This window comes from Lepus europaeus, chromosome 6 (assembly GCF_033115175.1).
Source record: "Lepus europaeus isolate LE1 chromosome 6, mLepTim1.pri, whole genome shotgun sequence".
Taxonomy (NCBI): domain Eukaryota; kingdom Metazoa; phylum Chordata; class Mammalia; order Lagomorpha; family Leporidae; genus Lepus; species Lepus europaeus.
The window spans coordinates 93,679,185-93,706,833 of NC_084832.1; the positions used below are offsets into that span (position 1 = coordinate 93,679,185).

Below are 27,649 nucleotides of genomic sequence, written 5' to 3' on the forward strand. Positions count from 1 at the left end.
TCCTTAAAAGACATGAATTACAAAATATTATCCAAGAACTCGAAGACCTCATATTTATTAAAAGTTTTGAATTCTGTTTAAAATCTTCCTATCAGAATCTTTTTTCCCTAAGTATTAACAAATCTCAATGTCTTCCAGAAAAGAGGAGGAAGAATCACTCCCAATTTATTTATGATGCATCCTTACCCAAAGGGAAAACAGAAAAGAAAGCTACAGCCCAGTATCCTCCTACATGCAGGTGCAAAAGTCTCTGCAAGTTTTTAACTGATCAAATCCAGTAGTGTATACAAAGCAACATACAGGAGTGGTAATTGAGTCTAGCAGTTACGACATCAGAGAGTGCCTGGGCTTGATACTTGGCTCCAGCTGCTGACTTCAGCTTCCACTAACACACATTCTGGGAGACAGCAGATAATAGATCATGACCTGGGGTCCATATCAACCACATAGGAGACCTGGATTGAATTGCCAGCTCCTGCTTCAACCTGACCCAGCTCCAGCTGTTGCAGGCATTTGGAGAATCAACAGGTGGGCTCTCTTTGTCTCTCTCTGCCTCTCAAATAATTTTTTTAAAGCAGATTTTTTGACAAATGAGAGTTTATACAAGGAATGCAATGATTTACTATTTAAAGTTGAATCAACTGGGGCCAGCACTGTGGTGCAGCAGGTTAAAGCCACTGTTCGCAGCACTGGCATCCCATGTGAGCACTGGTTCAAGTCCCAGCTGCTCCTATTCTGATCCAGCTCCCTGCTAATGCTCCCAGGAAAGCAGTGGAGGATAGCCCAAGTGCTTGGGCCCCTGCACCCACATGGGAGATCCAGAAGAAACTACTGGGTCCTGGCTTTGACCTGGCCCAGTCCTGTTCATTGCAGCCATTTGAGGAGTAAACCAGCAGATGGAAGACCTCTTTCTCTCTGTTTCTACCTCTCGGTAATTCTACCTTTCAAATAAATAAAATAAATCTAAAAAAAATCAATGTAATCCAATGTGTTAACAGATTTAAAAGAAAGAACCAAATAGTCTTCTCAGTAGATGCAGTAAAAACATTGGGAAGAATCCATCGCTCAATCCTGATGAATAATAAGAGAGCTCATATACAGAAACCTTACCGTTAGCATTGCACTCAATGGTGAAACAATGAATGTGTTTCCTTAAGATCAGCAACAAGACAAGAACATCTCTTTCTACCATTTCTGTTCAACACTTCTGAACATCTTAACCAGTAAATCAATGGTTTGGAAAACAAGTAACTTTTTAGTTATGGTCACCATTGACTATGTACAAAATTCCATGCAGTGTGCAGAGACTATAGGTTGTATTCAGTTGTAACAAATCCTCCTAATTAGTTCCTGTTCCTCCATTTTTGTTTACTCATCCCAATTGAGTCTGGATTTGGTCATGTGACTTGATTTTGCCAATGATATAACAAACAAGTAAAAGCTGAGATGTCATGTTTGCTGGTTGAAGTCTGCCCCATTCTTGCTGTTCTTTGTCGTGACTCCCTGGTTAAACAGCTATAGGAAGAAAAACCACACAGAGCAGAAATACATCATTCTGAATGAGGTGAGGTCCAAATGTCATTTTTCCATTTTCTTTTTTTTATTAATTTTTTCCTTTTTTTAAAAAGATTTATTTATTTATTTGAAACTGAGTTACACAGGGAGAGGAGAGGTGGAGAGAGAGAGAGAGAGAGAGAGAGAGAGAGAGAGAGAGAGAGAGAGAGAGAGAGAATATCTTCCATCTACTGGTTCACTTCCCAAATGCCGCAACATCCAGGGTTGGACCAAGTTGAAGCCAGTAGTCAGGAGCTCCACCTGTGTCTCCCTATGGATATCAGGGACCCAGGAACTTCAGCCATCTTCTGCTGCTTCCCCAGGCACATTTAGCAGTGGGCTGGATTGGAAGCAAACGCCAGCCCCTCCTTCACTCATTTTTCTCTCCACTTTCCTCTGGTTTCCTTCCTTCCCCTTTCCATAAATATTATGCCTGCTTTTACCAGATTGCCTCCTTGAGAAGATTCACAGTTATTTTTTTTAAAGGATTACATCTTTTTCATTTAATAGGGTTCCTAGCATAATGGTTGTTTAATAAATATTCAAACAGCAAATGAATGGAATGTTTCATTTTTTGTTTCTAGTGATAGTAATCTGAATAAAGAATTCTTATGAATAGGTTTCATTTAGTCTAACTTTCCCTTATCAGTATCAAGTGCCTTCTGTGTACCAAAACCTAGCAGGTAAATAAGCTCTAAAACAAGGGATTCTTATGAGGGGAGTAGATGATGTTGCTACATTCGTGGCAGTCTTATGCCTATTACTTCCATAGTTGGACACTCAATCCATTCATTTTATACTTGCAAACACAACAAAATAAAGTAGATCCATTATGCTCACAAAGGAACATTTATGTAGTTATAGCTATTGAACAATGAGTTGGTCAGTTAGGAAAATTAGATGATCATGAGTTGGTAGATTGGAATTAATTTATGTGACTCACCTATAGCTCATTTGTAATTAACTTATTTTTAAATAGTTTACTAGGAGTTGCAGAAGTCATTGAGAGCTCTGAGTCTGCCCCATCATGCTGTCTTTGAGAAATACCATCCATTATCAGAACAAGGAGATTGGCATTGGTACTGTGGTACGAACTCAGAGACAACCTCAAAGCTTTATTTTTTAAAAATAGATCCTTGTTTCCATGTAGATTTTCACATCATTACCACCTTTAACTCTGGGAATCTTTGAACGGTGTTGCAGTGAGGAGAGCCTGATCAAGTATCCAGAACTCTACAGAATTTCTCAGACAGGAGAAACTTTCAACACAAAGGTAAACAGAAAATGTGTTTCAGGTCTTTCACCTCAACTTGATTCCAAAGCCATATTTGGTCTCTCCCTTTTCTGCTGTTTTAGGAATAATTGTTTTGTTTTGTCTTTTAAGATTTTATTTATTTATTTGAGAGGTAGAGTTACAGAGAGAAAGGTCTTCCATCCACTGGTTCACTCCCCAGATGGCCACAAAAGCCTGAGCTGAGCCTATCCAAAGCCAGGAGCCGAGAGCTTCTTTCTGGTCTCCCACGTGGGTGCAGCGGTCCAAGGACTTGGGATGTGTTCTACTGCTTTCCCAGGTCATAGCGGAGAGCTGGATCAGAAGAGCATCTGAGACTTGAACTGGTGCCCATATGGGATGCCTACAACTCAGGCGGAAACGTTAGCCAAATAAGCCATAGCACTGGCCCCTGTTTTATTTTAAGATTTTGTTTATTTGAAAGGCAGAGTGACAGAGGAGAGAGAAAAACGGAGAGGTGGGAGGGAGAGAACTTTCATCCGTTGGTTAATTCTCCAAATCACTCAACAGCTGGGCAAGGCCAAAGACAGAAACGAGCAGCTCCATCTGAGTCTCCCGCATGGGTAGCAGGCTCCAAGCACTTGGGCCATCTCCCACTGCTTTCCCGGGTATGTTATCAGAGAGCTGAGTGAAAAGCAGAGCAACCATGACTCAAACTGGCATTCTGATACAGGATTCCTGCATTGCAAGTGGTAGACTAACAAGCTGCTTCACATCCCCAACACCCAGAAAAATAATTTTAAAAACAAAAGGAGGGTCCGTGCTGTGGCATAGCAGGTATAGCTGCTGCCTGTAGTGCTGGCATCCCGTATTGGTGCTGGTTCAAGTCCCTGCTGCTCCACTTTCAATCTCTCTCTCTACTATCTCTATGCTATGGCCTGGGAAAGCAGTAGAAGATGGCCCAAGTCCTTGGAACCCTGTACCCACGTAGGGGACCTAGAGGAAGCTTCTGGGTCCTGGCTTCAGATCAGCGCAGCTCCAGCCATTGTGGCCATTTGGGGAGTGAATCAGCGGATGGAAGACCTCTCTCTCTCTCTCTCTCTCTCTCTCTCTCTCTCTCTCTCTCTCTCTCTGCCTCTGCCTCTCTGTAACTCTGTCTTTCAAATAAATAAATAACTCTTTTAAAAAAAGAAGTGCAGCCTTGTGCCATTGCCCTGCTAGTTTAGCTTATGCAGAGATTGAGATTCAAAGAATAGAAACAATTTTATGTGGGAAATGAAAAAAAGTGTTATGAAAGAGAAGGAAGCTGTCAGGTGTGGTCTCACTGAGCTGCCTCAGGAGGTATGCTGTGTGTCAGGTGGTCCTGGATAGAACCAAGGAGGAACTTCAGTCTGCCTTCAAACGTGATGCTGCTCCAGGTAGAGCAATGACACACTGCCTTGTCAATTCTGAATGTGCATCTCAATGATTTGTGATGCTTTCAAGAAATATAGACACCTAGAAGAAACAGAAGTCTTTTAAGTGTATTAAGACTTATTTGGTGGCTCAAAGGATACTCTGTCTTTGAGACAGTTCATCTTTACTTTAAAAACTGTGTAAGGTGAAGTTCGTAATTAATGTTCAAAATTTCTACTTGTTCTATCAGTTATGAAGAGGCATTGAAATCTCCAACCACAATTGTGGGTTTATTTACCATTGAAATTCTACCTATTTTGCTTCCTGTATTTTGAACCAGTTATCAGGTATATTACTATACACCTATTGTATTGTATTATATATTGGGATTTTTATGTTCTCTTAATTGATCCCTTTATCAATGACCTTTTCCACTTCTGAAAGTGTCCTTTGTACTGAAATCTACTTTTATAGTAATGTAATTACTCTAGCTGCTTCTATTTTTTACCTATTTGAATCCCAAGAATTGTCACTCAGAAGAGGAGCAGTGTTCATTACAGGGAGAACTATTCTTCACTCCTTTTCAGTCACTGTATTGAGTGTTCCATGAATCTTGAGGTTTTCCAGTCTGGCATTTGCTTTTTCTTTTCTAAACTCTTATATTTTTTCCTTAAAACTATCTGATTCCAGGAAATTGAGGATATGCCGTTATATTTTCCCACACTCTTTTTTAGTCCTTTATTAATGAATATTTCTGGGAAACCTGAAAATAATTGGTATACTTAAAACTGAAGGAATAAAAACTTTCATTATTTTTATTGTCTAACTAATGTGCACTATTGTTTGATTGAGCTCAGAGACTTCGTATTATTGAGACTTTCTTTCAGAAAATTTTTCATGGATTATTGAAAATTAATTTGAGCAAAGTCAAGTTGTAAATGTAAAGCAAAAAAAGACCAAACTATATCATACAAAGTACAGAACAAAGTTCCATTTAAGGTTCTGTAATTTCTAAATGGAAAATTTTTTATTTCTTTTAAAAATTACTTCAGGGACCAGTACTGTGGTGTAGCAGGTAAAGCCACTGCCTGCAATGCCAGCATCTCATGTGGGCACTGCTTTGAGTCCTGCTGTTCCACTTCAGATCCAGCTCTCTGCTTTGGCCTGGGAAAGCAGTAGAAGATGGCCCAAGTCTTTGGGTCCCTGCACCCACGTGGGAGACTCAGAAGAGGCTTCTGGCTCCTGGCTTTGGATCAGCGCAACTCTAGCCATTGCAGTCTTTTGGGGAGTGAACCAGCAGATGGAAGACATCTCTCTCTCTCTCTGCTTCTGCCTCTCTGTAACTCTGCCTTTCTAATAAATAGATAAATCTTTAAAAAAATATTACTTCTTGTTCTATTACACTGGATAATTTAAGCCTTCATAGTTTTTTTTATAACAAATACACCTCACTTCTATACATTTATATTTAATAAAATAAAAACAGTGTTACGTTGTCTTATAATAATATTAAATAATTCCAATGATATTCTATAATTTCAAATTATATTAGCCTATAATTCATGTACTTTCAAATAATATTATCCTATAATTTTGCAGTCATTTCTTTTTTTAAAGATTTATTCACTTATTTGAAAGGCAGAGTTACAGAGACAGACAGAAAGACAGATAACGTCCACCAGCTGATTCACTCCCCAAATGGCTGCAGCAGGCCAGAATTCTCACATGGATGCAGGGCCCATGTACATGGACTGTCCTCTGCTACTTTCCCATGAGCATTAGCAGGGAGCTGGATCAGAAGTGGAGAAGCCAGGACTCGAACAAGTGCTCATATGGAATGACAACATCACAAGAGGCGGCTTTACCTGCTATGCCCCAGCTCTGACCCCTGCAGTCATTCCTTTCTCAGTAAAATAGTGAAATACAAATTTTTTCAAACACCAGAAAAACATTTTAACTTTGTAACTGTCCTCTTCAGGAAATATACCTCACAATATCACATGTGTTTATATTCTGATGAAGGTATCATCTTGACTTTCTTCCTTTGTCATCTTTTAGGTGTTTTGGATCCAGTGTATGAATGCTTTGGTCCACTCCTTCATTCTCTTCTGGTTTCCTGCAAAAATGCTGAAGCATGGTAATGCCTTCACTTTTTCAGATATTCAGCAAAGACTATGTTACTCTCACCAGAATTAATGTTTGAGTCTATGTGTGCCCACAGAAAGAACTGGAGGTCACAGAGATAAAATTTAGCAAAATATAAAATATTCACCTAATTCTGATATTGGACATTCCTTTGGTTACCAGCCTGCACTTTGAACAGCTAATGGGTGATCTTTAGGACCCATTCTCTTTGCCTCTGACATGTATAACATGAGAACCAACACTTTTGTTGTTAATTTTTAATAAGTACCTGAGTCAGGTGGTCTGATGCACAGCACAGTAGTTCTGATAAACATTTATGGTCATAGATGCCTCCTAATTAGTGAGTTTGCTTTTAAGCCTACTTGATTTCCTGTATTTGTTGTAGGAATATGTTTCCCAGTTTTATTCCAAGTCCTTGCTCCCATGTGAGATAAGAATTCAATGTAGAAACAAAATAAGGTACATAAATGAAAGCACGATTATTTAAAGTGGGAGAGTGAGTATACATTCAGGCATTAGAGTAGACAACCCCATGAAGAAAGATACTCACTACAAGATGGCCACAAGGGAAGAGTATGGCAGAAAGCAAGAAAGAGCCACTCCCATGTCCAGTTATCCCTTCTACAGGGTGAGGGTTAAAGCCCTAATGAACATGCAGATGGGGTGGAGTTTGGTCAGGGCTTAGTGCGCATGAGGTTTTCTGGGAGCTTCATGGCATTTCCACATGGAGCTCAGCTTATATATGTTCAACACAGTGTCTACTTCCCAGTCTCAGAACCAGGTCCATCATGGGAAAGTGGGTACACTGGATCGGCATATATGGGAGTGGAATTAAAGTGTATATCTGTGAGACAGAAATTGTGGGACTATCTTCCAGCTCATTTTTCCCTATCTCCCTGCCTATTCTGGGCCCCATGTCATTTTCACTTCTAAAATGTCATGGTTCAATTTAGACTGTAATATGATTCTAACAAGATCATATAAAAATTTAAATTTACACTTGATTATTCAAACAAGTCTTCTTTTCATGACATATGATATTCCCAATACTATTATGTGCGTAATTTTCTTCTAAATTCATTTGGGTCTAATACATCCAAAGCTAGGAGATATATTTATAAAGATACCATTTATATACAATGGGTTTATATGTCATATAATAAGATGTGAAGTTTAATTATATATATATATATTTTTTTGACAGGCAGAGTTAGAGAGAGAGAGAGAGAGGGGCCCCCAAATGGCCTCTACGGCTGGCGCACTGCACCCATCTGAGGCCAGGAGCCAAGTGCTTCCTCCTGGTCTCCCATGCAGGTGCAGGGCCCAAGGACTTGGGCCATCCTCCACTGCCTCCCAGGCCACAGCAGAGAGCTGGACTGGAAGAGGAGCAACCGGGACAGAATCCGGTGCCCCAACTGGGACTAGAACCCAGGGTGCTGGCAGCGCAGGTGGAGGATTAGCCAAATGAGCCATGGCACTGGCCAGTTTAATTATATTTTATTAGGTATTTCTAGAAACTATATACTTTACCTTGGACATATTTAAATTCTAAAAAATAAAATCCTCAAACAAAACTCTCAACAAAATACTAGCTAATAATCTAATAATGCATCAGAAAGATCATTCACCCGGACCAAGTGGCTGGCATTTATCCCTAATATTCAAGGATAGTTCAACATTGGCAAATCAATCAATGGGATACACCACATTAACAAACTGAAGAACAAAAATCATATGGTTATCTCAATAGATAAGGAGAAAGCATTTGAGAAAATACAACATCCTTTCATGATGAAAACCTTAAAGCAAATTGGATATAGAAGGAACATTCCTCAACACAATCAAGGCAATTTATGACAAACCCACAGCCAACATCCTATTGATTGGGAAAAGCTGAAAGCATTTCCAATAGGATCTGGAACCAGACAAGGATGCCCGTTCTCACCATTGCTATTTAATATAGTCCTGGAAGTTTTAGCCAGATCCATTAGTCAAGAAAAAGAAATCAAAGGGATACAATTTGAAAAGGAGAAAGACAAACTATCCCTATTTGCAGATGACATGATTCTATATATAGGGGATCCAAAAGACTCCACTGAGAGACTATTGGAACTCATAAAAGAGTTTGGTAATGTGGTAGGATATAAAATCAACACAGAAAAATCAGTAGCCTCTGCATACACAAACAATGTCATGGTTGAAAAAGAACTTTTAAGATCAGCCCCATTCACAGTAACTCCAAAAAGAATTAAATACCTTGAAATAAATTTAACCAAGATGTCAAAGATCTCTACAATGAAAATTACTAAACACTAAAGAAAGAAATAGAAGAAGACATTAAAAAATGGAAAAATCTTCCATGTTCATGGATTGGACGAATCAACATCATGAAAATGTTCATACTTCCAAAAGCAATTTACAGTTTCAATGTGATCCCAATCAAAATATCAATGACATTCTTTACAGATATAGAAAAAAAGATGCTAAATTTCATATGAAAACACAGGAGACCCCGAATAGCTAAAGCAATCTTATCCAACAAAAACAAGGCCAGAGGCATCACAATACCTGACTTCAAGACATACTACAGGGCAGTTATAATCAAAACTGCCTGATGCTGGCACAAAAACAGATGTGAATACCAATGGGACAGAATAGAAACTCCAGAAATCACTCCACACATCTATAACCGACTTGGACAAAGGAGCTAAAATAATTCCTAGAGCAAGGACAGTCTCTTTAACAAATGGTGCTGGGAAAGCTGGATCTCCACATGCAGAAGTATGAAACTAGACCCCTAACTTATACCTTACACAAAAATCCACTCAGAATGGATCAAAGACCTAAACGACCCAAAAGGAACACTGAGGAAATTGAGAATATTGGAAAAACTGGGAGAGAGGTCTAGAAACCAGTAGCCACCCTTCTACAAGTGTAGTGGCTCAAAGATTTTGCTTGTGCGAAGAGACCATGTATATAAAACAGCTCCAAAGCTCTCCCCAAAAGAAATGACTTCACTTGAAACAGAATGGGAGGGAAATTAAGTCTAAAAATGTGCTCCAAAATCACAACTCTTCTTAATTAACAACAACTCTGTTAGTTACAGAGAATGTATCTATCAGACAGGTTCAGGGAAAGAGAGAGTTCACTAGAGCTTTCTTTGGCTCTGCCTCTCTATTTAACTCTGTCTTTCAAATAAATAAAATTAAAAAAAATAATATATTTAGACTCTACCTTACTTCAAGCACACAAATTAAATAAAAACTGATCATAAAATGAATGTGAGTGTTAAACATATACATCTCACAGAATAAAGTACAGGAATAAACTTTTTAAACAAGGTTAAGAAGACACTGAAACAGAAGCAACACAAGAATAAAGAAACCGGAATTCATGAAAATAAAATCTTTTGAAGTATATCCTCATACTAAGTGGCATGCTTGTATATGGCAAACCCACAGCTAGCACTGTACTCAGAAGCTCTTTCTCTAAGATCAAGAATAAAACAAAACTGCCTACTCTCCCACCTTCTGCTCAGTACAGTAGTGAAAGTCCCAGCCCAAGCAGTTAGCAAGAGAAAGAAAAGGCATCCAAGTTGAAATGTAACACTTAGCATTGTTCCTGTTTGTAGGCATGATCTATACACAGAAAATCCTAAATAATCCACACACACACACAAATAGAATTAATAAATTCTGTAAAATTTCAGGATATAAAATTCTTTTTTTATTTAGTAAATATAAATTTCCAAAGTACAGTTTATGGATTACAATGCCCCCCCCCATAATTTCCCTCCCACTCGCACCCCTCCCATCTCCCACTCCCTCTCCCCTTCCATTCACATCAAGATTCATTTTCAATTCTCTTTATATACAGAAGATCAATTTAGTACATATTAAGTAAAGATTTCATCAGTTTGCACCCACACAGAAACATAAAGTGTAAAATACTGTTTCAGTACTAGTTATAGCATTACTAATGTGGACAACACATTAAGGACAGAGATCCCCACATGAGAAGTAAGTACACAGGGAATCCTGTTGTTGACTTAACAATTTGACACTTTTGTTTATGGCATCAGTAATCTCCCTAGGCTCTAGTCATGAGTTGCCAAGGCTATGGAAGCCTTTTGAGTTCGCCAACTTCGATCTTATTCCGACAGGGTCATAGTTAAAGTGGAAGTTCTCTCCTCCCTTCAGAGGAAGGTACCTCCTTCTTTGATGGCCCCATTCTTTCCACTGGGATCTCACTGGCAGAGATCTTTCATTTAGGTCTTCTTCTTCTTCTTTTTTTTTCCAGAGTGTCTTGGCTTTCCATGCCTAAAATACTCTCATGGGCTCTTCAGACGCATCCGAATGCCTTAAGGGTTGATTCTGAGGCCAGAGTGCTATTGAGGACATCTGCCATTCTATGAGTCTGCTGTGCATCCTGCTTCCCATGATGGATCATTCTCTCCCTTTTTGATTCTATCAGTTAGTATTAGCAGTCACTAGTCTTCTTTGTGTGATCCCTCTGACTCTTAGACCTATCAGTGTGATCAATTGTGAACAGAAATTGATCACTTGGACTAGTGAGATGGCATTGGTACATGCCACCTTGATGGGATTGTATTGGAATCCCCTGGTATGTTTCCAACTACACCATTTGGGGCAAGTCCGATTGAGCATGTCCCAAATTGTACAATTCCTCCCTCTCTTATTCCCATTTTTCAGTTAAAATTTAAACACCTAAGAATAATTGTGTATTAATTACAGAGCTCAACCACTAGTACTAGAACAAAACAAAACAAAAAATACTAAAAAGGATAAAGTATTACATTGTACATCAACGGTCAGGACAAGAGCTGATCAAGTCACTGTTTCTCATAGTGTCCATTTCACTTCAACAGGTTTCCCCTTTGGTGCTCAGTTAGTTGTTGCCGATCAGGGAGAACATATAATATTTGTCCCTTTTGGATTGGCTTAATTCACTCAGCATAATGTTTTCTAGATTACTCCATCTTGTTGCAAGTGACCGGATTTCATTGTTTTTGACTGCTGTAAAGTATTCTATAGAGTATATGTCCCATAATTACTTTATCCAGTCTACTATTGATGGGCATATGGGTTGATTCCAGGTCTTAGCTATTGTGAATTGAGATGCAATAAACATTAAGGTGCAGATGGCTTTTTTGTTTGCCAAATTAATTTCCTTTGGGTAAATTCCAAGGAGTGGTATGGCTGGATTGTATGGTAGGGTTATATTCAGGTTCTGAGGAATCTCCAGACTGACATCCATAGTGGCTTAACCAGTTTTTATTACCACCAACAGTGGGTTAGTGTCCCTTTTTCCCCACATCCTCTCCAGCATCTATTGTTGGTAGATTTCTGAATGTGAACCATTCTCACCTGGGTGAGGTGAAACCTCATTGTGGTTTTGATTTGCATTTCCCTGATTGCTAGTGATCTTGAACATTTTTTCATGTGTCTGTTGGCCATTTGGATTTCCTCTTTTGAAAAATGTCTATTGAGGTCCTTGGCCCATCTCTTAAGTGGGTTGTTTGGTTGTTGTGGAGTTTCTTGATCTCTTCGTAGATTCTGGTTATCAACCCTTTATCAGTTGTGTAGTTTGCAAATATTTTTTCCCATTCTGTTGGTTGCCTCTTGACTCTCCTGACTGTTTTTTTTGCAGTACAGAAACTTCTCAATTTGATGCAATCCCAATAGTTAATTTTGGCTTTGACTGCCTGTGCCTCCAGGGTCTTTTCTAGGAAGTCTTTGTCGGTACCTATTTCTTGCAGGGTTTCTCCAATGCTTTCTAATAATTTGATGGTTTCAGGTCGTAGATTTAAGTCTTTAATCCATGTTGAGTGAACTTTTGTGTAAGGTGAAAGGTAGGGGTTTTGCTTCATGCTTCTACACATGGAAGTCCAATTTTCCCATCACCATTTATTGAATAGACTACCCTTACTCCAGGGATTGGTTTTAGATCCTTGATGAAATATAAGTTGGCTGTAGGTGTTTGGATTGATTTCTGGTATTTCTATTCTGTTCCATTTGTCTATCCATGTGTTTCTGTACCAGTACCATGCTGTTTTGATAACAACTGCACTGTAGTATGTCCTGAAATCTGGTATTGTGATGCCTCCGGCCTTGTTTTTGTTGTACAAGATAGCTTTGGCTAATTGAGGTCTTCTGTGTCTCCATATGAATTTCAGCATCATTTTTTCCAGATCTGAGAAGAATGTCTTCGGTATTTTGATTGGGATCGCATCGAATCTATAAATTGCAATGGGAGAGTGGTCATCTTGATGATATTGATTCTTCCAATCCATGAGCATGGAAGATTTCTCCAGTTTTTGGTATCCTCTTCTATTTCTTTCTGTAAGGTTTTGTAGTTTTCATCGTAGAGATCTTTAACGTCCTTGGTTAAGTTTATTCCAAGGTATTTGATTGTTTTTGTAGCTATTGTGAATGGGATTGATCTTAGAAGTTCTTCCTCAGCCGTGGCATTGCCTGTGTATACAAAGGCTGTTGATTTTTGTGCATTGATTTTATATCCTGCTACTTTTCCAAACTCTTCTATGAGTTCCAGCAGTCTCTTAGTAGAGTTCTTTGGGTCCCCTAAATAAGAATCATATCATCTGCAAAGAGGGATAGTTTGAGTTCTTCCTTCCCAATTTGTATCCCTTTAATTTCTTTTTCTTGCCTAACGGCTCTGGCTAAAACTTCCAGAACTATGTTGAATAGCAGTGGTGAGAGTGGGCATCCCTGTCTGGTACCAGAACTCAGTGGAAATGCTTCCAACTTTTCCCCATTCAATAGGATGTTGGTCGTGGGTTTTTCATAAATTGCTTTGATTGTATTGAGGAATGTTCCTTCCATATCAGTTTGCTTAGAGTTTTCATCATGAAAGGGTGTTGTATTGTATCAAATGCTTTCTCTGCGTCTACTGAGAGAATAGTATGTTTTTTCTTCTGCAGTCTATTAATGTGGTGTATCACATTGAACACTGAACCTTCCCTGCATACCAGGGATAAATCCCACCTGGTCTGGGTGGATGATCTTTCTGATGTGTTGTTGCAGTCTATTGGCCAGCATTTTATTGAGGATTTTTGCATCTATGTTCATCAGGGATATTGGTCTGTAATTCTCTTTCAATGCTGCATCTTTTTCTGGCTTAGGAATTAAGGTGATGCTGGCTTCATAGAAAGAATTTGGGAGGTTTCCCTCTTTTTTGATTGTTCTGAATAGTTTGAGAAGAAATGGAGTTAGTTCTTCTCTAAATGTCTGGTAGAATTCAGCAGTGAATCCATCTGGTCCTGGGCTTTTCTTTGTTGGGAGGGCCTTTAATACTGTTTCAATTTCTGTCTCAGTTATGGGTCTGTTTAGGTTTTCTATGTCTTCCTGGTTCAATTTAGGTAGATTGCATGTGTCCAGGAATCTATCCATTTCTGATAGATTTCCCTGTTTGCTGGCATACAAGTCCTTGTAGTAATTTCTGAAGATTCTTTTTATTTCTGTGGTGTCTGTTATGTTTCCTTTTTCATCTCTGATTGTATTGATTTGGGTCTTGTTTTTTTTAGTTAGTTGGGCCAATGGGGTGTCAATTTTGTTTATTTTTTCAAAAAACCAGCTCCTCGTTGGGCTGATTTTTTGTAATGTTTTTTTGGATTCAATCCTGTTGATTTCTTCTCTGATTTTAATTATTTCTCTTCTCCTACTAGATTTGGGTCTGGTTTGCTGCAGATTTTCTAGATCCTTGAGATGTGCTGAAAGCTCATTTATTTGATGCCTTTCCAATTTCTTGATGTAGGCACCTATTGATATAAACTTTCCTCTTAACACTGCTTTTACTGTATCCTATAAGTTTTGGTATGTTGTGCTGTTATCCTCATTTACTTCCAGAAAATTTTTGATTTCTCTTTTAATTTCTTCTACGACCCATTGTTCATTCAGGAGCATGTTGTTCAATCTCCATGTGTTTGCACGTGCTCTAGGGATTCCCGAGTTGCTAATTTCCAACTTCATTCCTTTATGGTCTGAGAAGCTGCATGGTATGATTCTAATTCTTTTGAATTTGCTGAGACTTGCTTTATGGCCTAGTATGTGGTCAATCCTAGAGAAGGTTCCATGCACTGTTGAGAAGAATGTAAAGTCTTTAGATGTAGGATGAAAAGTTCTGTAGATATCTGTTAGATCCATTTGGGCTATAGTGTTGTTTAAATCTACTGTCTCCTTGTTGATCTTCTGTCCAGTTGATCTGTCTATTTCTGAGAGTGGAGTATTGAAGTCCCCCAGAACTATTGTATTGGGGTCTAAGTCTCTCTTTAAGTCCCTTACCAAATCTTTTAAATAAACTGGTGCCCTGTGATTAGGTGCATATACATTGATAATCGTTATATCTTCCTGTTGAATGGATCCCTTAATCATTAAATAGTGCCCCTCTTTGTCTCTCTTAACAGTTTTTGTGTTAAAGTTTATGTTGTCAAATATTAAGATGGCTATGCCCGCTCTTTTTTCATTTCTGTTGGCATGGTATATCTTTTTCCAGCCTTTCACTTTCAGTCTGTATGCATCGTTATTGGAAAGATGTGTTTCTTGTAAGCAGCAAATAGATGGGTTTTGTTCCTTAACCCAATCAGCCAATCTGTGTCTTTTAACTGGACAGTTCAGGCCATTAACCTTCAATGTGACTATTGATAAGTAGTAATTTTGCTCTGCCATTTGCCAAAGATATTTTCTAATAAATGCTTTGAATTCCCTGTGATCTTTTGCTGTGAGGTTTCCTTCCTTTTCCTTCTTTCATATTGGTGACCGTGTTCTGTGTTTCTGTATGTAACACATCTTTAAGCAGCTTTTGCAGGGCTGGACGAGTGGCGACAAATTATTTCAATTTCTGTTTGCTGTGAAAGGTCTTTATTTCACCTTCATTCACAAATGAGAGCTTTGCAGGATATAATATTCTGGGCTGGCAGTTTTTCTCTCTTAGTACCTGGGCTATGTCTTGCTATTCCTTTCAAGCTTGTAGGGTTTCTGATGAGAAATCTGCTGTGAGTCTAATTGGAGATTCTCTGAAAGTAATCTGGTGTTTCTCTCTTGTACATTTTAGGATCTTTTCTTTATGTTTCACTGTGGTGAGTTTGATTACCACGTGTTGTGGTGAGGATCTCTTTTGGTGATGTTTATTTGGGGTTCTATGAGCTTCCTGTACTAGGATGTCTCTGTCCTTCTCGAAACCCAGGAAGTTCTTTGCAAGTATCTCACTAAAAGGCCTTCTAATCCTTTCTCTCTCTCCATGCCTTCAGGAACTCCTAGAACTCTAATGTTGGTTTTTTTAATAGTATCCTATAGATTCCCAACCATATTTTTTAGATTTCTAATTTCCTCTTCTTTTCTTTGGTTTGACTGTATACTTTCTTGTGCTCTGTCTTCTAAGTCCGATATTCTCTCTTCTGCTTCACCCATTCTCTTTTTAAGGCTCACTAATGTGTTTGTCATTTGATCTATTGAGTTTTTCATTTCATTATGATTTCTCTTCATTCTCACACTTTCCTGTTCTACTAGTTTCTGCGTTTCATTTTGATTCCTCTTTAAGATTTCAAATGTGAAGTGATGCTATAACTAGTACTGAAACAGTATTTTTATACTTTGTGTTTCTGTGTGGGTACAAACTGATAAGGTCTTTACTAATTATATACTGAATTGATCTTCTGTATATAAAGAGAATTGGAAATGAAAAAAAACAACCTGGTGTTAAATTGGAAATGGCATAGAAAATTAATTAATTTTAACAAATATTATGTAGGATCTCTGTCTTTAATGTGCTGTACATTGCTATTTAATGCTATAATTAGTATTCCAATGGTAGTTTTTTCACTTTATGTTGCTATATGGGCAAACTGTTGGAATCTTTACCTAATATATACTAAACTGATCTTCTGTATATAAAGAGAATTGAAAATGAATCTTTATGTGAATGGAAGGGGAAAGGGAGCGGGAAAGGGGAGGGTTGCGGGCAGGAGGGAAGTTATGGGAGGGGGGAAGCCATTGTAACCCACAAGCTGTACTTTGGAAATTTATATTCATTAAATAAAAGTTTAATTAAAAAAAGAAGAGTAGGACAATTAGAGAATTTTATCAAATGTATTATCAGTAATTACAAACTATACCTTGCACTGTTATGATCAAATCTTTTTTTTTAACTTTTATTTAATGAATATAAATTTCCAGTGTACAGCTTATGGATTACAATGGCTTCCCCCTCCCATAACTTCCCTCCCACCCGCAACCCTCCCCTCTCCCGCTCCCTCTCCCCTTCCATTTGCATCAAGATTCATTTTCAATTCTCTTTATATACAGAAGATCAATTTAGTATAAAGATTTCAACAGTTTTCACCCACATAGAAACACAAAGTGAAACATACTGTTTGAGTACTAGTTATAGCATTAAATCACAATGTACAGCACATTAAGGACAGAGATCCCACATGAGGAGCAACCGCACAGTGGTTCCTGTTGTTGACCCAACAAATTGACACTCTAGTTTATGGCGCCATTAACCATCCTAGGCTGTCGTCATGAGTTGCCAAGGCTATGGAAGCCTTCCAAGTTTACCGACTCTGATGTTATGATCAAATCTTTAAAGGAAAGTCATGTTATTGATAGTATGCTTATTATCTCAGCAGGAATGACACTTAATTAAAAACCAGTGGGGGGCTGCCTTTGGGTTTCTGTACAACGTGTACAAAAGTATTTGCTGCAATGCAGAAATGTAATAAATGCTTCTCATTTAATCTGGAAAAAAAAAGATTTCATTTTCTCAAAGTAGATTTTTATCCTGTCCAGTAAGGAATTCTGTACCTCAAGCATTTGTTTTTGAAAACTTCTAATTGTTCTTATCATAAATTTTTTGAAATCTGTACCTTGCATTTCTTCCATCTCATCATTTTCATAATCTTGACTTGGGGTGTCTTGTTCATTTGGAGGTGTCATAATATCTTCCTTGTTCTTGTTTCCTCGGTTTTTGCATTTGTTGCTTGGCATTGTGGAGATATTTTTGGATTTTTCTGCCCTCGCTGTGGTGTTTTTTCTTGTTATACTATGACTGTATTAAATTGACTGTCTTCTTTCGATGGAGCCTTAGAGGCTTGAGGTGGGTGTGGCCTGAGAGCTCTGTTTGGTTCCTCAGGGTTAAGGGTGTGCCAAAGGTGACACTCCCAGGTTAGGCCTGGTAAATCTCTCTCTCTCTTTCTTTCTTTTTTTGATTCAAAAGGGAAGTAATTCCGCACAACTGAACAGAATTGGAGGTAGTTAGCAGGCGAATGATATACCCACAGGAGCCAGATATCAGAAGCTCTTTCCTAAGGACCACACAGGGAATCTGAGCTGCCCTCAGTGTGGGCTCAAATTCTCCTGCAGTATCCCACTGGGTTGCCAAGGTTACCGAATTGTAGTACTCTGGAGAGTACTCACGGAAATTATGTAAGTTCTCTCCCCCACTGTCTCTTTTTTCACAGTCTCAGTTCATTAGCACCACACATTCAATAGGTCCTAATCTCCTGTTATTTCACACACCCCTCCCCCGAGTCAGGTTTTTCTACTTGACTGATGGTGGGTGCAGACCTGAGGTTGCCCTGCTTATGACATATGTCCAAAATGGCACCTGCTCTTTGTCTTGCTCGCCTTTGAGAGGTGAGCAGAGAGAGAGAAACTCGTGTCCTTATTGGTCACTTTTTTTTCCCTCTCTCTTCTAGTTAGCCTGGTGAACTTTTCCCCATGGGGTTTCCAGCCTTGTTCCCTCTAGTCTCCTCTTTCCGCTTGCCCGCCAGTGTCTCGGGCTATTGAGGTTCGGCTCACCTTCCGTTCCAGCGCTGGTGTGTTGAGTCTGCCACTGGTGTCCCGAACTTGGGTTCCCACGCTCTCCACGCAGGTCCACTGTGAATCACTCGTTCTGGAAGAGTTTCCTCTGCTGTTTCTTCTCCTACTCTCCCTTGAACCTGCAGTATCTCCACTTTTATTAAACTGTCTCTTCCCGGACTATCAGTGTGCTCCCTTCCTATTCCACCATCTTGCCTCAGGATATAAAATTAAAATACAAGGATTAGTAATGGGGCCAGTGCTGTGGTGTAGCATGTAAAGCTGCCTGCAGTGCCAGCATACCATATGGGTGCTGGTTCAAGTCCTGGCTGTTCCACTTCCAATACAGCTCTCTGCTATGACCTGGGAAAGAAGTAGAAGATGGCCCAAGTCCTCAGGTCCCTGCACCCATGTGGGAGACCCAGAAGAAGCTCCTGGCTCCTGGCTTTGGATCGGCCCATCTCCAGCTACTGTGGCCATTTTAGGATGTGAACCACTGGGTGGAAGACTTCTCACACTCTCTGCCTCTGCCTCTCTGTAACTTTGCCTTTCAAGTAAATAAATAAATCTTTTAAAAAAAGTGTATTTAAAAAAAAGAATTAGTAGCATTTCTATACACAAGACACTAAAAGTGAACTACCTGAAAAAGACATTGGGAAAATAATTTTATTTACAATGGCTAAAAAGAACTAGGAATAATCTTAATCAAGGAGGTAAAAGATCTGTACACTGAAAATTATAAAACATTGCTGAAAGAAATTGAAGGAAGCAGGGCCACTTCTGTGGCACAGCGGGTTAAGCCATGACCTGCAGTGTTGGTATCCCATATGGGCTCTGGTTTGAGTCTCGGCTGCTCCACTTCCAATCCAGCTCCCTGCTAATGGCCTGGGCAAGCAGTGGAATATGGCCCAAGTTCCTGGGTCCCTGTATCTGCGTGGCATACTTGGAAGAAGTTCCTGGCTCTTGGCTCCTGGCTCCTGGCTTCGGTCTGGCATAGCCTTAGCCACTGCATCCATTTGGGGAGTGAACCATTGGATTTAAGTTTTCTCTCTCTCTCTTTCTCTCTCTCTAACTCTACCTTTCAAATAAGTAAAATAACAAATCTTTAGAAAAAGAAAAGATAAAATTTCAAAGGAAACAAGTAAATGGAAAGATATGACACATCCGTGGATTGGAAGAATTGATAGTTAAAATGTCCATACTACTCAAAATGATCTACAGATTTAATGTAGTTGCTATGCAAATCCCAATTAAATTTCCCACAGAAAGAGAAAAATTAATCCTAAAATTTGTATTTAACCACAAAAGACCAAAGCAATGTGGAGGGAAAAAAAGAAGAAGAAGCCTGGACATAATACTACCTGGGTTATACTATAGCACACTGCAGGGCTATGATGATCAAAACAGCGTGGTTCTGATCTGAAGAGACACATAGGCCAATGGAACAGAATAGAGAGCCCAGAAATTAAGCCACACATACATCAATTGATTTTTAACAAAGTTACCAAGAATACACAATGAGGAAAGCACAGTTTTTTGATAAACGTTATTGACATGAGTGGTTATCCACATGTGCAAGTGTGAAATTAGACCCTTATCTCATACCTTACATAAAAATCAATTCAAAATGCGTTAAGGACTTACATGCAATACCTGAAACTATAAAATCACTTAGAAGAAAGGAAACAAGGCAAAAGTTCCATGATACTGGTCTGTGCAGTGGTTTCTTGAATATGAACCCCAAAGTACAGGTAACAAAAGCAAAACAGACAAATGGGATTACATGAAACTGAAAAGCTTCTGTAACACTCTACGTCTGGTAAGGGATTAACATCCAAAGTACATAAAGAATTGAAACAGCTTAATCATAAGACAGCTAATACCCAAATTAGAGTAGGCTTGGAAGTGAACAGATATTTCTCCAAAGAATACATGCAAGTAGTTAACAGGTACGTGAAAATATACTCATGATCACTAGTCATCACAATGAGATTTCATCTCAAACCTGTTAGAATGGCTTTTACTAATAGATGAGTGTTGGTGAGGATATGAAGAAGAAGGAACCTTACACACTGTAGATGGAAATGTGAATCAGTACAGCCATTATGGAAAACAGTCTGGTGGTTCCTGAAGAATTTAGAATTTTGCTTCCCCAGAATGGAATAAAGCATTTGTGAATTATGCAGCAAGAGACTTGTATCCAGAATATGCAGAGAATACTTAAGTCAACCATAAAAAGGCAAATGACACAATGTTTTAAATGGGCAAAGGATTTAAATGGACATTTCTCCAAAAAACAAATAACAATAAAGACATGAAAAGATATTAAACATCATTAATCCTTAAAGCAATATAAATTAAACCCACAATGAGATCCCACTTCATAGCAATTAGGATAACTATAATTAAATAGCAGATTCAAGAAGTGTTGACAAGGCTGTGGAGAGATTGGAACCTTCATGTACTGCTGACCAGAATGCAGCACAGTACAGCTACTTTGGACAAGAATCTGCATGGGACCGGTGCTGTGGCATAGCAGGTAAACCCACTGCCTGCAGTGTCGGCACCCACATGGGCACCTTCCACGCAGATCTACTGTGTCTCCCCCTCCCGCAGAATTCCCACTGCTTGCATTCCTGTCTTAGTATATTTTTCTAATCTTTAATTCTGTGGTTGGTCTTCTTTGTTCTGTTTGTGTGGCCTTATGATACTCAGGAAGGTTTGAATTTTTGTTCTTATGGTCATTTTTTATTATAAGTTTATATAAGCAATATTCTATTTCTGTAGAAAAATCCATTTGTTTCCTTTGTGAAGAATGGCAGAATTATCCTATTTCTCTTCCTTCTTTTTCTTTTCCCTTTTTCCCAGCATCCCGTTATCTTGTACATGGTATGCCTTCATACAGTGAAATATAATTCTGTTCTTGATTTGCTAGCTTTGAATGTGTTTTGGGGACTTGCAGTTAGTATTGATGAGACAACTGCAGATGTCCTTTACTTCCCACCTTCCTCACCTGCACCTTTGCGTACTATGTAAACTGAATGATTTCCACACTATGTGGACATGCAGAAACTACAGTCACATTGACCATCCTACCATCACAGTTGCTTTTACCTGCTTTGTCTTTTATAAAATTTTTTAAACATTTATTTATTTATTTAAAGGCAGAGCAAGCTGGGGAGGGGAGAGACAGAGTGAGAGGGCTTCCATTCACAGGTTCCTAATAGCAACAACAGCCAGGGCAGGGCCAGGCCAGAGCCAGGAGCCAGGAACCCCATCGAGGTCTCCCATGTGGGTGGCAGGGCGCAAGCACTCAAACCATCTTCTGCTGCTTTCCCAGGTGCATTAGCAGGGAGCTGAATCAGAAGCAGGCAACGGCTTAACTTGTTGCACCATAACACTGGCCCCAGCCTGCTTAATCTTAACTCTACAGTTTAATGTATCAAACACTCACAGCCTGCCATATTACTGTGGCTTCTCTGATGATTTGTTTGTTGGTTGGTTACACTGGGCTTTGTTGCAAAATTCCCTGGTGAGTATTCCTCATGTGATGAATTTTGCTGTACTTTTTCACTCATTTACTTTTAAACCATTTAAAAATATATTTTATATAAATGACCAAAATTGATAGTATAATGAATAATTATAACACAAAATCATGAAACACAACATTCTTCTTTTCCCTAACAGTTTATTTTTATTTTTGAAGATTTATTTATTCATTTGAAAGAGTTACAGAGAGGCAGAGACAGAGGTAGAGAAAAAGAGAGAGACAGAGATCTTCCATCCACTTGTTCACTCCCCAGTGCCCTCAACTGCCGGAGCTGGGCTGATCCGAAATCGGGAGCCAGGAGCTTCTTCCAGATCTCCCATGTGCGTGCAGGGGCCCCAGGACTTGGGGCATCTCCCACTGCTTTCCCAGGCCATAGCAGAGAGCTGGATCAGAAGCTGAGCAGCCAGGTCTTGAACCAGATTCCATATGGGAAGCCAGCACTGTAGTCCATGACTTTTACCTGCAGTGAGAGCTAGGCCAAACAAAGCTGGGATCCAGGAACGCAATCCCGGTCTCCCATGTGGCTGGCAGGCACCCGACTCCTTACACCATCACTGCTGCCTACCAGGATCTGCTGGAAGCCAGAATCAGAAGCACAGGGGACTTGAACCCAGGCTCTCTCTTACAGCACGCTGGCATCTTGGTGTCAGGACAGATGCCTACAGGCATGTATTTTGGGGAAGGTCTCCCGAGCTCTGCTGCTGTAGGCCCACTTGGTGCTTCCATCAGAGTCTTCACTGCCAGTCACCAAGCGCAGCTCCTGGGCTCAGCTCAGCTGCCTGAAGCCCTCACTTGCCTCTGACTCTGTGGGGCTTTGTGTCTCCTGGAGTCCCTGATGTTGATTTCGTGGAGGTTTTTCATGGCGTTGTTTCGTATAAAATCCAGGAGGCAAGGAATTTCTGTCTCATTCTATAGTGTTCACTGGACCCTTCCCTCCAACCCCACTGTACTTGGTAATTTCTCTCTGTCTGTTGCGAACATGTATCTGGACAGTAGGAGGCAATATTGCTTTCCTGCACAGTGGTTTTATTTCCTCCAGTCAACAGTAGTGTTCTTCTCATCTATACTATATCTTCCTACTCCCAGAAAAACTCCATGTCTAGGTTAATACCCACCCAGAACCATGATTTTCACGTTCCTAGCTTGTCTAACCTGACCCATGTATTTATCTAAGTTTCTATCAGTCAAATGCCCCAAACAATCCATTTTATATGGTCTTAGGATAGGATTTGGCCTTGAATATTTTAATGGGTTTGAATTCAGGGGAAAACAGAATAAATAATCTTCAGATGCATATGTATAACATCTGAACGATATTAGGGCCAGGAATTTTCACTCCAAAATTTTCATACCTACCAGGATCAGAAACCACCAAAATATAACTGAAAACATTTTAAATATAAAAACGGTCTTAGAAATCACCCATGGCCGGCGCCGCAGCTCACTAGGCTAATCCTCTGCCTGCGGTGTGGGTACTCTGGGTTCTAGTCCCAGTTGGGGCGCCAGTTCTGTCCCGGTTGCTCCTCTTCCAGTCCAGCTCTCTGCTGTGGCCCAGGAAGGCAGTGGAGGATGGCCCAAGTCCTTGGGCCCTGTACCCGCATGGGAGACCAGGAGGAAGCATGTGCCTCCTGGCTTCAGATCAGCACAGTGCACCGGCTGTAACGGCCATTTTGGGGGTGAACCAATGGAAGGAAGACCTTTCTCTCCATCTCTCTCTCTCTCACTGTCTAACTCTGCCTGTCAAAAAATAAAAAAGAAAAGAAAAAGAAAAAGAAATCACCCTAATCTTGGGATAATACTGACATTTCATACAGGATGAAAATCATAAATTTTGTGGAAGATTTAGCAATAGCTGGAGGGAATTAAACATTCCACCATGATTTCAAATTGTTATTTTAGTAATTATAGTTTTAGCAATCTTAGAAAAGGAATAGCATGGAACTATAATGACAAAATTGTTAAAACTCCTATTAACTAACATCACTCATTGGATAGGTTGGGTTTTGAATTTTATGTTCTTCCAAATGGTTTTGATATATGTGAATCTTGGATTAATAATCACATTCATGTACTCCTGTGACTTATTTAACCATTTGATAATATATTTTTGGAGAGAGTAAGAGGTGAAAGAGAGTGCCACGATCATGACAGGCAAAGGAAGCATTGTTGTCACTGATGGCAATTTAGAAATATGACCGATAATTGTAAAAATCTTTAGTGCCCAGTAAAAATAAATTTATTTAGTAGAATAAATTCAACGTCTGTGTTTCAGACTCTGTGAAGATTTAAAAAAAACTTTTTCTCTTTTCAGATATGGTCTTACAGCATGGGTACACTACAGACTATTTGTTTCTTGGAAATTTTATTTATACGGTAAGATCACCCATGTACATGAAATCACTTTTTCCAGTTTCTAATTGAAGAAATTAAGTCAAACATTATAAGACAGTGGAAGTCTCCTTCACACTCCAAAACCTTTGCCAATAGCCAGCTACCAACTCCACCCCCTTTTTGTGATACAAGATGTTCTTATACATCTTAATTTTTCACTATATAATGAGACTTATTGATGGTTTCAAATCAGCCCTTAAATATCTACCTCATCTTTTCAAGGATGCTCGTGTGAACAACATACCATTGCCTAGTCAGCCAGTCTCCTGGGAAAGGACATTGAAGTTGACCTTGGTCCTTTGACTGTCTGAACAGTGCTGCAAAGACTCTTCCTGAGGCCCATGGCCAAGTGAATCTTAAGGATGTATTTCCACAAGTGCAATAGCTGGGCCAGAGGGTATTGTGAATTTTGAAAGACATTATAAAATATTCCTCCAAAGAGGCTGCACAAATTTAGCAATAAGAATGCCGGATTCCTCAGGACCCCATAGGAAGTGATATTACTGTATTTGGATCCAGTGGATGGAATGATATCCTATTGCAGCTTTTACTTTGAGAATAAACATATTTGTATAAAATGAAAAAAAGTAATCACAGAATATTCACTTTCTGTGTCTGTCTTTACTAATTACTCTATTGGGTTGTTGATCATTGTCTTATTAATTATTAGTAATTACATACTAAAGATGTTGATTGTTTTCTCATATTTCTTTCAAAAATACCTACTTAGTTTCACATTAGCACATGCCAATATATATTCTGCATATAAACTTTTATGAAATTAAGTTTATCAATATTTTATTTATGACTTCTAAGTTTTTTTATATTTTTTTTAGCTTTTATTTAATGAATATAAATTTCCAGTGTACAGCTTATGGATTACAATGGCTTCCCCCTCCCATAACTTCCCTCCCACCCGCAACCCTCCCCTCTCCCGCTCCCTCTCCCCTTCCATTTGCATCAAGATTCATTTTCAATTCTCTTTATATACAGAAGATCAATTTAGTATAAAGATTTCAACAGTTTTCACCCACATAGAAACACAAAGTGAAACATACTGTTTGAGTACTAGTTATAGCATTAAATCACAATGTACAGCACATTAAGGACAGAGATCCCACATGAGGAGCAACTGCACAGTGGCTCCTGTTGTTGACCCAACAAATTGACACTCTAGTTTATGGCGCCAGTAACCATCCTAGGCTGTCGTCATGAGTTGCCAAGGCTATGGAAGCCTTCCAAGTTTGCCGACTCTGATCATATTTAGACAAGGTCATAAAAGACAGAGTGAGGATAGTAACCAATGATCCTAAGAGTGGCATTTAACAGGTTTGAACGATTATGCAGCATTAAGTGGGGAAGAGGACCATCAGTACACACAGGTTGGGAGTAGAGCCATTGGTGGTAGAGTAGAGGTTATGATTACAAAGGAATGAGGCCCAAGTACGCTAGACAGGGTCTAGAACAAAGGACAGAGTCATTATTAGAGGAGCTAAGAAAGGTGCTGTCTAAGCTACAATTAAGTTTTCTGATTGAGATGCAAATAGAACCTGATAGAAGGGGCTTGATAATAATCTGGTGGGCTTTAGGCCTTGTAAGTTAAGAGGCCCAGACCTATCTATCTCTTCACATGGGGTATATCCTAAGGGAGGTGTGAACCTCCTAGGGGAAGGCACTCTGTTGACTTTCATTACTTGGCTGGCCTGGGGGGAGAGCTGGCCAGGTAAAGGCAGGGGGCATCTCTAACAAGAAATTTACAGTTCTGCCTGCAATGTTGCTGACCCTACTTGACCATACCCTCAGCTGCAGTGGTCACTTTGGAAGTTGGGCTGAGTGAAGGGCTTTTCAGCTTAGAGCCAATAAGATCTGTGGCTCTGACCTGGGCATCCTTCGACTCCAGGGCAGGTCCATTTCCAGTGATCCAACTCTTGGCAGAGCTGCCAGGGCTCTTCACAAGTGAGTTCTGCTGAAGCCCAGGCTTACCACATTGAAAGCCACTGCAGTGGACTGGCCTGTTGGGTCTCCTTGAGGGCAGCTCACTGTGCAGATCAGCCATGAATAGGCCTGCCACCCATTGCTTCTGATGCCTAGCTTTCTTTTCCTCCTGGTTTTTGTTAAAGCAGACCAGAGGATGCAAGTCAAGGGAGTGCCCAAGTCCCATCTCTAATCTTCGGTGGCCTGAACTGCAAGTCTATAGTCACACGCATGTTCTGCAGTAGTTTTTCTAAGGTAGACAATGCCCATGAGGAAAATTATATTCTCACTTTAAAACATTCTTTCCCTTTGGTCTGAAAGGGAGGTTTTTTCTACTTACTGTATACTTCACTGATGGCGAAGTGAATCTAGTTATGAGATTATTATTTAAGTTCTTATTTTGGCTATGCTATTACAGAAAAATGTTAGCCATCTCTTTGATAAGGTCTAAAGATTAAATTGTGCATCCTACAGATTCCTTCATAATAGAATTAGTTTCCTACCTTGAAGAGAATAGAGAACTGAAAGAACAAGTTGGGCTTAGAATAGAGAAATGAGGGAGCAAGTCCTAGATCGCTTGCTGACAATAGCAATATTACATGAATACTTAGCAAACCGTTTCAACCATTAGATAACAACTTAAGAAAACATTTACCAGAAGGTCCAATGCCTTCTATAAATTTTAAGAATCATGTATTTGAAAACACCTCTTAAATATCTAAGATGGTGTAGTTTGTTTAGCCAGTAAACTTAAGCACAACCATATAAAATGTTTTTAGTTTCTTTCTACCAACAGGTATAAAACATATGATACACAGATTCAGGTCACACAAATTAAAATGTATCTTTGATTGATTTTAGCAGCTTAAATTTATGGACAATCTTATCTATAAGCCATTTAAAATAAAACTCTTAATAAAATTTCCCCATGTGGACATACAATATGTACACACATATAACATAGCATAATAGACCAATATAGCAATTTTAATAATAGCTTTTAAAATCTTTAACTCTTTTTGTAGATTGCCAATTGATTGGCATTGCTTTTTGTTTTTAGTAACCTCAGTTAACCATACTTTCTCTCAGTTGGTACTGTTAATACATTATTGGCTTCATCTGTTTACAGAGCCATCCCTAAGTACTGAATACAATAAAAGTGGCTGGAAAAAGTCCATAGGAACCTATAGGAGGACAGCTAAACACAGAACCAACGATGCTTTAGTTTTATAAGCAGCAAATCATATATAACTGTGGATGACAAAAGACTTTAAGTCGCCATGTTTAAAATTATAAACTCATCAACCAACAAGAGGCACTTGCTTACTTCACAGTATTTTTGAAAGCACCTGTAGGATTTTACAAGTATTTAACCCTTTAGGCTCTGGGGCTTTCTCATGAAGATAACTATCATGTCTAGTAACACAAGATCATTAGACTTTTAAATTCTCAAACATTTGTATTAATAGCATTTTCCATTATAGAAACTTAAAGTCTGGTATGACATCACATCTTGACAGTCCTTCTAATATAATCCAAATAGCCTGATTAGTTGGTGTCTCTATAAGA

The 27,649-nt window shown here is 39.2% G+C and overlaps 1 protein-coding gene across 1 annotated transcript in view; it reads left to right on the forward strand.

The window, feature by feature from the left end:
• LOC133762145 (phospholipid-transporting ATPase IB-like) overlaps positions 1–24,136 on the forward strand; it is a 205,607-nt gene extending 181,471 nt beyond the window's left edge. The window contains exons 29-31 of the mRNA XM_062195193.1: positions 2,705–2,827; positions 6,239–6,317; positions 24,027–24,136. Coding sequence (XP_062051177.1) covers positions 2,705–2,827; positions 6,239–6,317; positions 24,027–24,136 — 312 coding nt within the window. The remainder of the gene's footprint in view (positions 1–2,704; positions 2,828–6,238; positions 6,318–24,026) is intronic.
• The last annotated feature ends 3,513 nt before the right edge of the window (positions 24,137–27,649 follow it).